Consider the following 14,943-nt stretch of genomic DNA (forward strand, 5'->3'; position numbering starts at 1 on the left):
GGCTCTGGGCTGCCTTCTCTTTCTTTTTGCACACCCATCATGCTCTGTTGCAGCCTGCAGGGCAGACACTGGGTTCAGTCGCAGCTGGGGTGGGCAAGGCACAAGCAGGCAGAGTCAGGGCACATTCCACCCAAGAGCAAAGAGGAGGTATGACTTAGGTGGGTGAAAAGAATTTAACTATTTCTCAAGGCAGACATTTCCTGGGTCATCTCGAGGGAACCCGGCTATGGCTCTGGGGCTATGGAGAGTGGGGGAAATCCCCGTCTTTCTCCCTTGCTAGCCAACCTGCAGATAACAAAAGGATACTTAATATGGAAGATTTGGACATGGACCATTTGGGTGCACGGAACAGGTTTCTAAGATCCCAACACCCAGAAACAGATTAATTGTAATGCTTATCTTGGCACTGGAAGCTCTTAATCTCTCACGGTTCCACCCTTTTAGAGGTTCCTCCCTAGCTTCCCTTTTTATGCTATTCCTTCTTTATCTTTTAGCAAGAGCAAGGCCATCCATGGCTAATCAGGAAGCCTATCACTGCACAAAGGACTAGTAGTTCAATGCCTTTTGATGCATCTCATCTCTTTTAACATGTCACGATTAGTCATGTGTTTTGCATGACGTGTAATTAGTGGCTCTGGGGTGAGAAAGTGTTGAGTCCCACAACTATTATCCTATGAAAGCGCCGAGAAACAATTCCAAATAAGGCTATGTAATTGTACTCTGACCTGAAAACTGCAAGGAAAATGACTATTGCCTTAAGAAACCCTCCAGAAATATTAGCCTTGACCGGCCTGGTGGGATCTGCTGGTTAACCTCCACTGGGTGGATCAGAAAAACACCTGGAATGTCTTGGGAATGGGATATGGGTGTTGGTGAGGTTTTCAAAGGCACCCATGGCTGTTACCCTGATGGGAAGTTTCTCAGACAAGGTGGAGCTCCACCATCCAGACACACCTGCTCTCATCTTCTCTTCCCCAGCCCTCCTTCTCCACCCAGTCCACGCAGGCACAAACAGCTGTGTTAGCAAAGCTGCAGCTGCTTGGTGGTTCATGGGACAAGAATCCCCCTGTTCCTCCACCCTGCCCAAACTGCTGAGTAATGGCTTTTCCTGCAAGGCCAAGTCCCTCTCTAGTCCTCTCAAAAAAGAAGCAGAGAAGCTCCCTTTGAGCTTCTGGACTGGCAACCTTGATGTGCTGCTGTGGGGCTCCCCCCCCCTCACTTTCTCTTTCAAAATTTGGCAAGTTAGCCCCACATTACTCCCCGCTAAGTCTCTTAGCTTCGCAACCGTGTAAAAATGTATATATCACTTCTTTAAAAAGGAAATGGTCTCCGCTTGCAAGGTCCTCGCCCACACCTGAAGCTCTTATAAACAGAACACTGATGCTGACATCCCCTAAATTCCGCTGAAGATGTTGCCTAGCCTGGTAACGAAACGTTCAGGAACCAACCCACAAGCTCGGAGAACGAACCTTCACTCTCATTTTAAGACATCTCAATGTACCTTCTAAGTCTAGGACAGTGGCTCTCAACGTTTTCTTCACCATGGACCTTTTGTGGCCATGGATCATGGCCACGGACCACCACCAAGACTTAACTCAAGGTTTAAATCGTAACATTTCTTCAAGCCTTTGTGGACCCCGTAAGGACTTCACAGCCCCCCAGGGGTCCGCAGACCACAGGTTGAAAACCACTGATCTAGGACGTAAAGAGACCATCCCATTTGTAGCCCTGACTTCAATCTCTCAGCTCACAGCTGCATTGTCTGTAGGGGAAGTTTTACCTTGACTGAGATTATGGAACACTAGCCTAGGAATATGGATAGTTCCGAATAAGCGTGATCAAATCAAACAATACAGATGTGTGAAAGTGGTCAAGATGGCTTCAGATTCAAGATTTCCAGTTCGAATTCCATCAGGAGGGTTGGAATTATCTTTGAAAGGAGAGGACCTAATGGATTAAGTTGTGATTAAGTGTTGAGGTCCCACTGACAACCCCAAGATAGAGACTAGGATGAGCTGTGCCTCGAGTGTTGCAAACAGGGTAAACAGGTTTAGGCTTGAACAGCCCTGCCTCCCACGACATTACATCAGACAAAGAGAGATCAGGGTGTACTCCCAGGAGAGTCAGTTTCAGAAACATGCCAAAAGTTTTCCTGCACTTACATCACTAAAAAGACACCTCAGCAATCTGGAGCAAGCACTGAGGTCATTTTTCCAATTAGGGTGTGATTGTGACTGGGAGTGCTGGCAAAAAAAAAAAAAAGGGAACAAGTGTGAGCATCTTCAGGGATGCTGGAGCAAAGAGGACTCTGGTTTCTGACAAATCAGTTAAGGATGATGGATCTCAAACCCTGTAACAGAAAGATCCAGAAAGTCTCCCGCACTGTGACAATGGGATGCTTCATCAGAAAGTTCTTTGTCTACACTGACATCAGATGTGCCTGATTTATAGGAAATCTTCTAGCCCTACCCTTAAATCCATATTTTCTTTCTATTAGCCACATGCTCGATATGGACACTTGCTAGGGACCTCCAAAGCTGTGCCATAAAAATGACCTTCATTTTCTGGAGCGCTCATAACAGACATAAATATGTGCTATGGGAGTCCTACCACAAATCGTGCATCATTCACAAATAAAAGGCTGCCATCTCCTGCAGGAAAGGGCCTTGCTCAGTTACACAGCACGAAAAATGTTCCTGGTCCCACGAGGTGGAAAAGAATTGTTGCCAGATGCTTCTTTGCTTCACTGCAGCTATCTGAAAGTTCATGGCTTGATCCTTGGTGCCTCTAACCGAAGCGAAACATCCTCCCTCACCTGGGACCAGTGAAACAACTCAGCTCAAACCAGCATTAAGGCAGCTCCTGATTTTCCCAAGAGATAGCGATTCAAGCTTGCTTGATTACCCACACTGGTTCTACCGCAATAATTTTGCCAAAATGAGAAATCAGGGATTAGACATAAACGCCCTTAAAAAAACATAAAAATCTCTGCAGTTGCTGTTCAGATATGCAGCTTCCCAACTGTTGGGAGCAGAGTTGTAGATGGCCTGGAAGTCGGTTCTTTCGTTTTGTTGTTACAGCAGAAAATGTGTTCAGAAGAAATCGAGAGGGAGAGGGAGCGATCTTCGTCTTGAGCAGGCTCTGTTCCTCTCAGAATCCCCAGGGCTACTGTCTCCTGTCTGTTCCCCTGCCAGGAACCTGCAAATTAGGCCCCAATCACACCCTGTTCCTGCCTCTGGCTCTTTTGCGGGCTTTCAGGGTGAATCTCTTGGCCAGAGCAATTTCAAAGAGCTGTTGTAAAGCAGAACTAAGGGCTGGGACAAGAACCATTGGCTGCTTAGGCTGGAAAAGCATACTGGGATTCTCGGCTGAGAAAATGTCACGGTCAGGATGATGCTGCACTGCACTTTGACATGTTTGCCAAGGAAAATAGGCTGTGGCGCACCTGGCCGCTACTGAAGCACGGTGTGGAAAAAAGCAGCAGCGCCCTGGCAGCCGAATGAGTATCTGGGTGGAAATAAGGATGGTCTCCTGCAGGTAAGGCTTCCGTGCAACGTGGAGAAACTGCAGAGGACAACAAAATGGCCTTTCTGATTCTCTGCAGGGTCTTGACCGGACGAAAGGGAGTTTGCAATCCCCACCCTCCACTCCCATCACTGCTGCCTGCAGCCATGCAGCCTGATTGTCTGGGCCGGGTTTGGTTGCTTTCCCAAGGATCTCACAGTGCCAGGATGCCTCTTTGCCTGGTTGGAAGCAGAACACAAGTTTGCACTTGCCCTCTTCCAACACATGTGTATATTTCTGCATTGCTTGCATTATGTCCCACAGGGACGCTCACCTGGGACACTTCCAAGAGTTCCGGGGGACACCAAGCCACGGAACAGCCTGCTGAACAATTCCTGCCCTCTTTCTAGATAAAAAGATTGATCTCAAGGCCGAGTTGAGGTTCTATCTGTTAGACCTCCAAGATAGGCAAGATCAAGAAACAGGCAGGGAAGGGATTCTAGGACGCTCTTTCTTCTTGTAGGATAGAACAACAGAATCTTGAAAGCCTGTTTGATTTTTTTTTTCTATGCCCTATCTTATACTAAAAAAAAAAAAAAATCAAGGTTGGGTGGTCCTGAGTTTTATGAAAAGTTTTATATCAAAATGTATTTTATTCTTTATACTGTTTCCATCTTCCCTTAAAACATTAACAGATTCCATAATGGACCGAGAACCAGTTTCTCCACTAGATAATTGACAGTTAAGCTGAAATTAGGCTCATCAAATAAAAATAGCAAACAGGGGGAAAGCTTTTACTTAAACTTCCTTAAACCTCCCCAAATAAGTTACCCAGACCTAATCCACATATCAAAGGATAAGGTCTGTAAACACAGAGCTAATTAATTTAGGTCTCCCAGCAGAACTGCATGTTCACAAGAATAAACATACCTACACACACACACGTCCCTCAAGTGTCAGCCTAGAATCAGCACGTAGACATTTCCACATCCAGGACAAGTTCCCCTATTTAACTGTTTTGCTGTGCCCCATTTCTCTGCAGCTGCCCCTAAAGGCAAACTCTTTGCTTTTAGGAATACGTATTTCTCCTTTCTTCACAGTGGTCTGGATCTCATTTTTATTTATTCTTGCACAACCCCAGCTTGGTTGGAACCCCAAATTATTCTTCTGACTTTCTTTGTCATACTCCCTCCTTTCTCAAAAGTAAATAATATTTTCTTCAAGTTCCACCCATAACAGCTCATATCCTGAAGGTCAACTCTCTACTGCAGGATTGGGGTTTTCCATGTTGGCTGGGGAATTCTGGGAATTGATATCTATGTGTTTTAAAATTGCCAAGAAACATTGCTCTTCTGTATATCTCTCCTTGAATTAGTAGTAAACGATACCAGTATTGGCTGTTCACATAGCCAATCCTTATCGCACTTCTACCAGTGCTTGGACTTCTTTCCTGGATCATAGGTGCCAAATCTAAACAATTTTACTCCCGTTGAGATTTTGGAATTAAGAATATTCCCTGGTGTGAGAACATTTGGCACATTTTTATAATGGAAAAGTATTTGATGCAGACACTCTGAAGTCCGCTGCACCAGAAACAGCTCTTTCTGTCCAGTATTCAGATGCAATTCACTTGTGCCGATGAATATGGCACCAGTGCTAATTTGGTGGCTGCCAGAGGCATCTTTGGCTCAAATTGCATCAGCCCCACCTTCTCCCGGTCAAATTACAGGCTCTCTTGTGCCTGCACATTCACACTGAGTAAACTAAGTGATTGTATCAGCAATCCTGATCGGCCCACATCACCTATAAAGCATTGGTTGCCACATCCCTTCCTATCTCACAGACTGATTCTGAAGCAAGAAAGAAATAAGAGAGAGAATAAGAGAGAAATAAGTGGGTCTAGTTTAACTTTCCCCATCCTGATAACCTCCCAGGTCTGGGAATTCAGCTCCCATAATCAAGGCTGATGGTGTAACAAGATTATTGGCAGCTCAGGGTTGAACTGTGGGGTATTTGGTGCTTAGGGTTGCCAGGTGTCCACTATTTGAGTGGACAGTTCGCTTTTTTCACATTATGTTCACTATTTTTTTTTCACAAAATAGTGGACATTTTTTTTATTCAAAAGCTTTATGATGAAATGGTACGTAATCTAAAGCTGTACAGTCTACTTTTTTTACTACTTAACACACACACACCCCGCTTGTCCGCTATTTTTTGGAAGCAGACCTGGCAACCCTATTGGTGCTCTCTGAGCTTGATGTGTTCCAGGTGCCCCCCAGCCCCTTTTCATAGGCTAGGAAAGAGCTGAGCTACACAATGCACTAACACACTTCTCCTGGGAAGCAGCCCCTGGATGTAATGGGCCAATTATTCTTACGCACATCAATTGTGGCAACTGTAATTTTCCAAGGGAAGAAAGAATTGAGTGCCAGCTTAGCCATAAATGCTTCTGGGATAGTGCAAGGGAACAGAAACGCATCTGTATCACTTTGAAAGCCCTACAGGGCATTTCCCCAATAATATGAAAGAGGCAACAGTCTGTCAGGTTGTAATGAAAACAAAAAAAAATGGGCAAAAGAATCTAATTTACTATTTTGCTAGTAAACAAATTTGGATCCTTCTTAGTTTCTGAGTAAGGATATGAAGAACTAAGTGATATCTCTGCAAGGCTTAGTACATCTTATTTTGTCCTTAAAATCTTCTAAGCTCCCACAAATAGAAATATTATCCAAATGGGGCTTTGGAGAGTCTCCAGATAGATGCTGGTACATCCCTACAAATCCCAAGTATATGCTCTGCTGCAAAATATGGGAAAGACTTGTAAAGATGCCTTTTATCGGATTAAAATATGTCTCCATCCAAGACTGGTATGGATCTGTGATTAGGCATGTGTATTTTGATATTATTACTGTTCATTAACCCTTCATTAAATTAAAACCAGGAGTGTTTTACAAATTAGACTTTGGATTGTCTACATTCACAATACTGGTTCTCCCAATAAATCTTCACAATTGTGAGAACCCATCTTGAAAATATATTTTAAAAAGTAAGCTAAACAAAGCTAAGTTAAAGCTAAGCTAAGCTAGACAAATTTACTAGTTCCTCTCTATGGCTACTAGTAGCAGCAATCCAACATAATTGTTTAATGTTAATTATAGATTGCATTATAGATTCTGCAACATTTTTCAAAGGCCTATAAAATATTAGTATTCTAAACAGACTCCAGAATTAACATTTTCATTGGCACAGGACTGGGGCTGATTTAGTGAAGAATTATGGGTGTGGCATTTTGACACCAGGTGCCCCAAATCCATTTTGAACACTGAATGTTCACTGAATGTGAATCAGATGGAAGTCTGAGGAGGGAAGCAATTGACTAATTTAAACCCAGAGAAACTTTTTCATAATCCCCCACCTAATTTTTTGCTGCAACCTCAGGCCTCCCTCTGTAGATAGGCACGCCTCCTCCCTCTCTTGCTGGCTGAGACGAGTTTGTAGCCCCAGGTAGATGACTGGATTCTGCTCCAATTAAGTGGTCAAGTTGAAACTCGTGAGAAATCCCAACGCAGTTGAAACTGTTGAGCTCCACCCAAGTTTTAAGAGAAATTAAATGGGAAATGGGCCAATTCAGAAAGTGTTCAGCAATCCCATTTCCCAGCGAAACAGAGAAAGTGGGTGTGGAGCCTTTTTGGTATGTGCTAAATTTTTTGATTCAAGTTTTTTTTTTCCTAAGCCGCAAGGCTTTAGCTTTTTTTGCTTGGAATTGCATTAATCATCCTGGTTTTTGTTCCATTCCCCTGTTTGGGATGCCTCTTTGAGTCTGTTACAGGCTAGCTAGTTTGCATAGATGTCATTTCTTAATTCCTAACTGAAGTGCCTTCGACAGCTCACAGCGCGTTCATTGCCTGAATCAAAAGACAATATGATGCGCTTCTCAGGTCTACGTACAGGAAGCGATTGGATCTCGGTGTTGAACATAGATTTGTATCTACCGTCACAATTCAACCAGCAAACGAGTTCAGCTACTTTGGGACCACTCAGTCTTTCACCAGAGAAGAACATTTGTAGCCATCGCAACCTTCCAGAATTTGCTCCCTGAGGCAGCCATCTCATTGTGCCTAAGGAGAGGGTTTGCCCACATATCTAGCAAGAATTCCTCCAGCTTAATGACCCCAGTGTGGCTATTTCAAGATAATCCAGTCTTGTATTGTACTCAATCCACACATTTCTTTGAAATGGCAAGAACAAACCGTGGACCTCTATCCCGCTTAGTATGGAGAATAAATAGAAGTGTGCAGATCATGCTCTACCCAACTTTCTCTAAGAGAAATGATGGGAAAGAATTCCAAGTAAGGATAGTAATTCTGCATTCCCCCCTCTCAATTGGTAGTAACAGCTCTGCTCTGGGTCATGCAACCAGGAAGGAGGTTCACTTACAATGGAGAAGATAGCACTTTACAAGCTGTTGCCCAACTGTCTTTCCCTTAGGGAAGCACTGGGGGGGGGATTTTTTTTTCCTCTAGAGCTCCCAACCTATTTCTGAACTGGATGACTTTTTCCACCAATTTCTCCCTCTAGTGCAAACTGGATCCCTTTCTATCCAGTTTCTGAAGAGCTATTCTGTTGATGAAGACAGTCAAATCCATCCCAAACCCATTTACACGACTTCTTTCTAACGCTCCACTAGGTAGCAAATACAAAAAGTACTTGTAGCGCAACATACAATAGACTATAAACGTAAGAAATATAAGGATAAACTTGTATGTGTTCTGCAATGATACCAGTGTACCTTTTTTTTTCATTTAATCATAGCAGCTCTTTAGTCAAACAGAATTTTAGTAGCTAAAATGTTTCCTTTTATAGAAGTAGATTGTAAAGGAAGGAGAATTTGCTTGCTAAATTTCTTCTTCACTGCTGTTAAAAGCTTCGGCTCAGGGCTAGGAAGAAAACTTATTTAATTTAAAGAAATTGTCCTTTTCCGTAGCAATATACCCCAAAGCAGGTATTATTATTAAGTATTATTAAGTATATTATTATTATTATTATTATTATTATTATTATTATTATTATTATTATTATTACTACTACTACTACTACTACTAAATGTATTTGTTAGATTTGAATCTCACCTTTCCTTTGAGAACTCAAGGTAGCTAATAAGGAGGATGTCCATTTTATGCGTGCCACAGTGGCCCCACAGAGCAGAACTGGCCCAAGGTCTCCAAGAGAGCTTCCGGGGTTGAGAAGGGACTGGGCCGTGGGTTGTTGCCCAGTCCTGGTGTACCATCTTAACCACTATCCCTCTCTGGAAATATAACACTGCAAGCATCACCCCAAGCAATTTCTCTGGCTGACCTCACTGAAAGGAGTATAACCTGTTTTCCTCTTCTCTCTCCAATTCCCAGGGACATCCTCGGGGCGTGGTTCTAAAAGTCAAGATGGTGGCCTCAACAGCTAATTGAAACTCTTGATAAAGGAGAATATTTGTAGCTCAGAGTTGAAATGAGGGGCCCTTGGTGCTTTCTGGGCTTGTTTTCTTGCAGATGTTTCATTACCCAAACTAGGTAACATCATCAGGACTAGCACTGATGATGTTACCTAGTTTGAGTAATGAAAAGTCTGCAAGAAAATAACCCAGTCCAGAGAGCACTCAGTTGAAGCTCTGCTTGCTTTGTGAGCATTCACTGTTTGTAGAAAAATAGGCAGAGCTTTTATCACCCTAGCACAGTGGTGGCGAACCTATGGCACGGGTGCCAGAGGCGGCACTCAGAGACCTCTCTGTGGGCACGCGTGCCGTCGTCCCAGTCCTAGGCCTTCAGCTGGGTTTTATAAAACCTTTTCGCTTTAGGCCTCTGCCGCCATGTGCAAAAAAAAAGGTTCAGTCAATCAGTCAATTTCAACTTCTCGTGGGGAAAAAAAAAGATCTTGCAAAGTTGGAATTGATTGATTGAACTTTTTAATCCCACCCAGTCTGCCGTTACCACCACAGCCACGCCCGCCCAATGGGTCACACCCACCCAAATGGGCCACACCCAGCCAATGGGCCACACCCACCCGGCATCTGACGATGCATAAGTGGGTTTTGGGTTGCAGTTTGGGCACTCGGTCTCTAAAAGGTTCGCCATCACTGCCCTAGTAGCTGCCCTTGGCTTTCTGGACCAAACCGTGAAGATATCCCTGGAATGAAACCAAATTGCTCTCAAATTCAGGGGCAAGAAACGGAAAAAGTCATTTTGCTCCCATGCAGACTGGGTCCTACCCACTGTGCTTCCCTACTTGCCAACTGTTGCCCTTCCCATGCCTCAAATAGCGTTAATTCCTGCCTATCAAAATGTGCCCATAAATGTAAAGCAGCTGACACAGGCAGAGAAATAAAGATGATGATACTGGATGAAGCTTATCTTATCTGAAACATCATGGGAGGGGATATTGCTTTAATCTATGTAGTTGTACAGGTTAAGAAACCAGATGAGAACACCATTTCCTCGTCCAGCGATACAGATGTAGCCGAGAAATCTGAATTTCAATCTGTATCTATAGGGGAGCCCTTCAGCAATCTCTGCCTCTTTTTATCCTCTTCTCACCCAGTTTATGAATAAACTCAAGACCCACCTCGTTAAATTGAGAAGAGGTTGACTCCAAGAGAAGAACTAGCAGGTCACCACCCAGAACCTTAAAGATTATATTTAAATGAATAAGCGGATGGCGCATCCTACACACCAACAGTTTGTAGATTCCTTCAGATTCCTCTACTGCACCTGTGAGTTGATTATTACTGATTCAGTTGCAACACCAATGATTATTTATCTTGTCCATATATTGTATGCAGCCCAACAAGAGCTTTGCAATAGAATAACAGGCCTGCATAAAGGACAGTTATTGCACTGAGTCAGCACTTGTATCCTTGTGAAACCTTCCCTACCAATTGTCCCTGTGCAATTAAGAATCTTTGGTGAGCAAAGGCATTCTTTTTTTCAATCAGCCATGAGATGGTTGGGAGATAGGGTGGGGAGACTATTGCATCAGCTTCTCCAACAGCTTCTTTTGAAAAAGTCTAAGATAGTTGTAAGATCTTTGGATACTTAGATACTTTCAAAAAGTTAGCCCATTAGTGAATTCCAGAAATTGGTGAATAGTGAATTCCAGAAATTCAGAGGCAGAGAAGATGGCCAGTGATTGTGTGGCTCTACAGAGGTCAGAAGAGTGAGAAAGATGAAATAAGAGAAAGATTGTTTGAGAATGTCATGCTGTTTTCCAGCCCCTTTTTAATTTGGTAGGGTTTATGCAGAAGCCCTGCCTAGTACAGTTCAGAGGCACCCAATTAAACACCAGGTTTTTCAAGTTCTGGAACAAAAGTGAGCCATCTTTTCAGTTACAAGGATTATATAAATTGATATATGTGTATGTTACTCCCAAACATTTTATCCCATCTGGACTCCTTGCTAGAACTTACCCCATCTCCTTGCTTGTATCCTCAAGCACCTGTCCTACCTTGTTCTTAATAGTGGAGCAGGCACACATCTTCTCCAGCCTGCCAGAAGAATACCGTAACATTGACTGCTTTCTTATATCAAGCCAGGCCATTGGCTCATCTAATTCAGGCTGGCTCAGGAATTCTGGGAGTTGAAGTTCACAAGTCTTAAAGTGGTCAGGTTTGGAGACCCCTGATCTGATTCAAGACCATTCACAAGCTTTTAAGGAGAAATAAATCTCCCAGGCTGCCTGGAGATGTTAGGGAGTAGATTTGGGAACTTTTGCATGTAATCCTGAGACATCAAGATGAAATGTCCCAGTTCTTAACTGCCTGAAGTGAGACACGCCCTTTCCAGTTTCACACAAGCCAAAGCTGCCAACGTATTGTCTCTCTGTGTGTGCATTTTATAAAGAAATTGTGTAAAGAAAGGAAATAAAGATTGAGAACACTAACATTCTAGACGTTTCTCTTGCAAATTGAGAAAAAAAAAATCCCTTGCCCTATGATAGAAGTGATGAAGTTTCTTCAAGCTTATTTTATATCATGATATTGATATGGGATTAGCCTTACTTCTTCTCATTGGATCACAAGCATTTAAAGGTCTTCAGCACATGAGCTAATTGACTTCTAGCTTAGTTCCTGTTCCCAAATAAATATAAGGCTACTTTGCCACTCCACTACATCGTAGTTAGTTGGGTGGGGTTTTTTTTTTCTTGACCTCAAAAATAAGTGCACTGCAGAGACATCAAGATCAGGTGAAATTCTTGCTTGGTCTGCTAGAGAAAGTCCAAGCCTATGTATGAACAGCAGAAATAACAATATGCTTGCATGATTTTATCATGTAGTTCTGAGATTGGATATTCAAAAATAGATGATGCATTGAAAATTTCTAAGAATGAAGTGAAAACTGCCTTTTTCTAAAGCAGTGAAATTAAAACTAGCCTTGATAATTTGTACACGTGTTGGGGAATAATATTCTCCAAGAATTCTTCCATAATAAAAGATAAAGTTTCTCTTAAGAAGAGTTAGTAGTCCATAATGATCATCTTAAGACAGGAAGCTGTTTTAAATTAAATCAGATTGTTGTTCCATCTAGATCAGGGGTAGGCAATCTTGGCTCCTTTATGACTCGTGGACTTCAACTCCCAGAATTCCTCAGCCAGCATGGCTCAGCTTGGAAACCTCTCCCTTTCTCCTCAGGCATGGCTGGCTCAGGAATTCTGGGAGTTGAAGTCCACGAGTCATAAAAGAGCCAAGGTTGCCTACCCCTGCTCTAGATCAATTAACTCCTGGGGATGGGAAGGGGAGAAGGTTCCTCTTCACAGTATTTTTATCATGCTTTATATTTATTTTTATCTTGTTTTATCTTTATCCTTGTTTGATTTCTGGCTAAACTTGGGCAATTTTTGTTTTAAAAAGCCCTCTTCCTTGGCTGAGTCACGAGGGACTGATAGAGGAGTTATTCCCAGTTCTACCTAGAGGTTCAAGGACGGAACATGGGACTTTTTGCATGCCAAACATGTTCCCTCCTATAGCCCACCAGTAGGAAGAAAGAAATCATTCAAAAATCACTGGTTCACCTTTCTCTGGTTTAAAAGGTGGATGTTCTTCAAGGCCTCCAATAGATCTTGTGCTAAGGAAATTAAGCACGAGACATATAGACTTTTCTGACACTTTCGGTTTCCTGAACCACCAAGAAGAAAATTAATTACATTCTTAGTAACAGGGGGGTTTTTTTGTGTAGGAAGATCAACAGGCTTTCCCGGTGTTTAAAACAGACTAAATATGTGAGCCGAAAGAGCACACATAGTCATATACCATCCCAATATTCTGTAGTGCAAAGGGTTGATCTCCATCAGTGTAGGATGTAAAAAAAAAAAACTAATCACATCCAGTCCAGGGAAAAAAAAGAGCATCCATGAGTGGATTTGATGGAAATGGTCATGTGCTTCCTGAATAAGGAAAAAGCATTTGTGGTCCAGGCAAATACAAGCATGGGTCTTTCTCTTGGAGAAGAGGCATGCATCCTTTTCTGCCCAGATCAAAATACTCCTATCCTCAAAGCCCTTCGCAACTCTACCCTTCATGGATGAAACCTACACAATGCTGCTCTTACTTCAGACATTACTGTTCTCCTACCTCCACCCCCACAGGAGAACCTTGGATTTCAGAGGAACAGCGAAATGTCTAACATGTATCAACCTGCTCACCATACCTTTTGCTTAGCCTTGTGTTCCTACCTCTGAAGTGGCTTAGTCTAGATGGTCACATTCTCCCTCTTACCTGGAAACAACCAGACAGGAAACTGAAGACCAGAACTACAAAAGGCAGGCGTAAACGTGAACTTTTATTGGGGAAGAGTATTGCAGCAAACCACCATAGTAACACCATAGTAACAAGAGGCTCTCTTCAGATTGCTAGTTTTATCCCCTTAGAATAAATCTTCCCTCCCACATTCACACAAAGGCCCTATTTCCAACTTCTGGCCCGGAATGAAAAAAAACCCACAGAACAAAAGCATTTGAGAAAGCAAAGGCAAGTATTCTTGTTTAACTTGGTTCAGCTGTTTTGGTATCTTTGCCATGCAAATTAAGATTTAAGCTTTTGGGTTTTAGTTTTGTTCAGTTAAACATAACAAATTATATATATATATACAGTATATATATATATCCATCCCATACCAGGAGAACACTTGTATTAACCTGATGCTGTACCAAACACAAGAGTTTATGAAGGAAAAAAACCCAAGCAAGGAGTTCCAGGCTGCGGTGAGTCTAGCAGATGTCACATACCAGGAAGAATGGGGCCAAGGTAATCCCAAAGCTGTCAGATGAGGACGAGCGGATAAATGCTTAAGTCCTTTATGAATCCATCCCCTTTTAGCTGTCAAAATCCCGTTGCAACTCTCAGGAGCTGGAGATGCGTCTTATAAAAATACCATGTGTTGGAAGAGAACAAAAGAGGAAGGGAGATGTGGAGTTACCATCATTTTACTGTCTAAAAAGTTCAGTTCTTTGGCTCTTCACCTGCTTCTCCGCCTTCTTCTCCTGAGCACTCCGCTGTCCATAATGTGAGATTGTCCCTGAGAAGCTGCATGATGAGAGTGCTGTCTTTGTAGGAGTCTTCACTGAGCGTGTGGAGGTCACCCATGGCTTCATCAAAGGTGGTCTTAGCCAGCTTGATTGCCTCTTCTGGAGCATTGGCAATTTCATAATGGAAGACCGAGAAGTTAAGAGCAAGACCCAGGCGGATAGGATTTGTGGGTTGCATCTCCTTCTTGCTGATGTCCATTGCCTCTTGGTAAGCTTTTCGGGCATTGTCAATTATCTGCTTTCGGTCATCCCCAGTGGCCACCTCAGCCAGGTAGCGGAAGTAGTCGCCTTTCATTTTTAAATAGAACACTTTGCTTTCTGGGTCGCTAGCTTTCTGAATGAGATGCTTGTCTAAGAGCCCCAAGACCACATTGCAGACATCCTTCAGCTCTTTCTCAATCTTCTCCCGATATTCATTGACCAGCTGAGCTTTGTCATCTCCTTCCTCCGTCTTGTGCTCAATGCTGGAGATGACCCGCCACGCCGATCTCTGACAGCCAACTACGTTCTTGTAGGCAACTGAGAGCAGATTGCGTTCTTCATTAGAGAGTTCAGCTCCATCCTCTACTACTGCCTTCATGAAATCAGCCATGTCCTCATAACGCTCAGCCTGTTCAGCTAGCTTGGCTTTCTGTACTAGATGATTCCTGGCCATTGTGAATAGGCAGCGATAGGGAGTGCTGGGCAAGGAAGCTGATTTGGAGAGGAATCAGGCAGCTGCTAGCAAAGCTGTCGGAATCTCTGCTGGGTTTAGCTGCTGGGATCAGCTTTTGGCTTGGCGTCTCAGCCTGAAGGAAGAACAAGGCGTGGTGAACCCTTCCCTTCCCCCACTTCCTTTCATGCAGCTTCTCCTTAAAAGGAGTTGCAGTGATT

The 14,943-nt window shown here is 43.1% G+C and overlaps 1 protein-coding gene across 1 annotated transcript; it reads right to left on the bottom strand.

Annotated features, from left to right (window-relative positions):
• Positions 1 to 13,304: 13,304 nt before the first annotated feature.
• Positions 13,305 to 14,891, bottom strand: SFN (stratifin). Its single transcript, XM_015818720.2, has one exon. The coding sequence runs from the start codon at positions 14,723 to 14,725 to the stop codon at positions 13,985 to 13,987; it is 741 nt and encodes a 246-aa protein (XP_015674206.1). The 5' UTR covers positions 14,726 to 14,891; the 3' UTR covers positions 13,305 to 13,984.
• Positions 14,892 to 14,943: the final 52 nt, after the last annotated feature.

This window comes from Protobothrops mucrosquamatus, unplaced genomic scaffold, assembly GCF_001527695.2.
Source record: "Protobothrops mucrosquamatus isolate PMUCROS unplaced genomic scaffold, P.Mucros_1.0 scaffold781, whole genome shotgun sequence".
Taxonomy (NCBI): Eukaryota; Metazoa; Chordata; class Lepidosauria; order Squamata; family Viperidae; genus Protobothrops; species Protobothrops mucrosquamatus.

Coding starts and splice junctions, on each gene's coding strand:
- SFN (XM_015818720.2), bottom strand. CDS start 14,725: ATGGCCAGGAATCATCTAGTACAGAAAGCCAAGCTAGCTGAACAGGCT.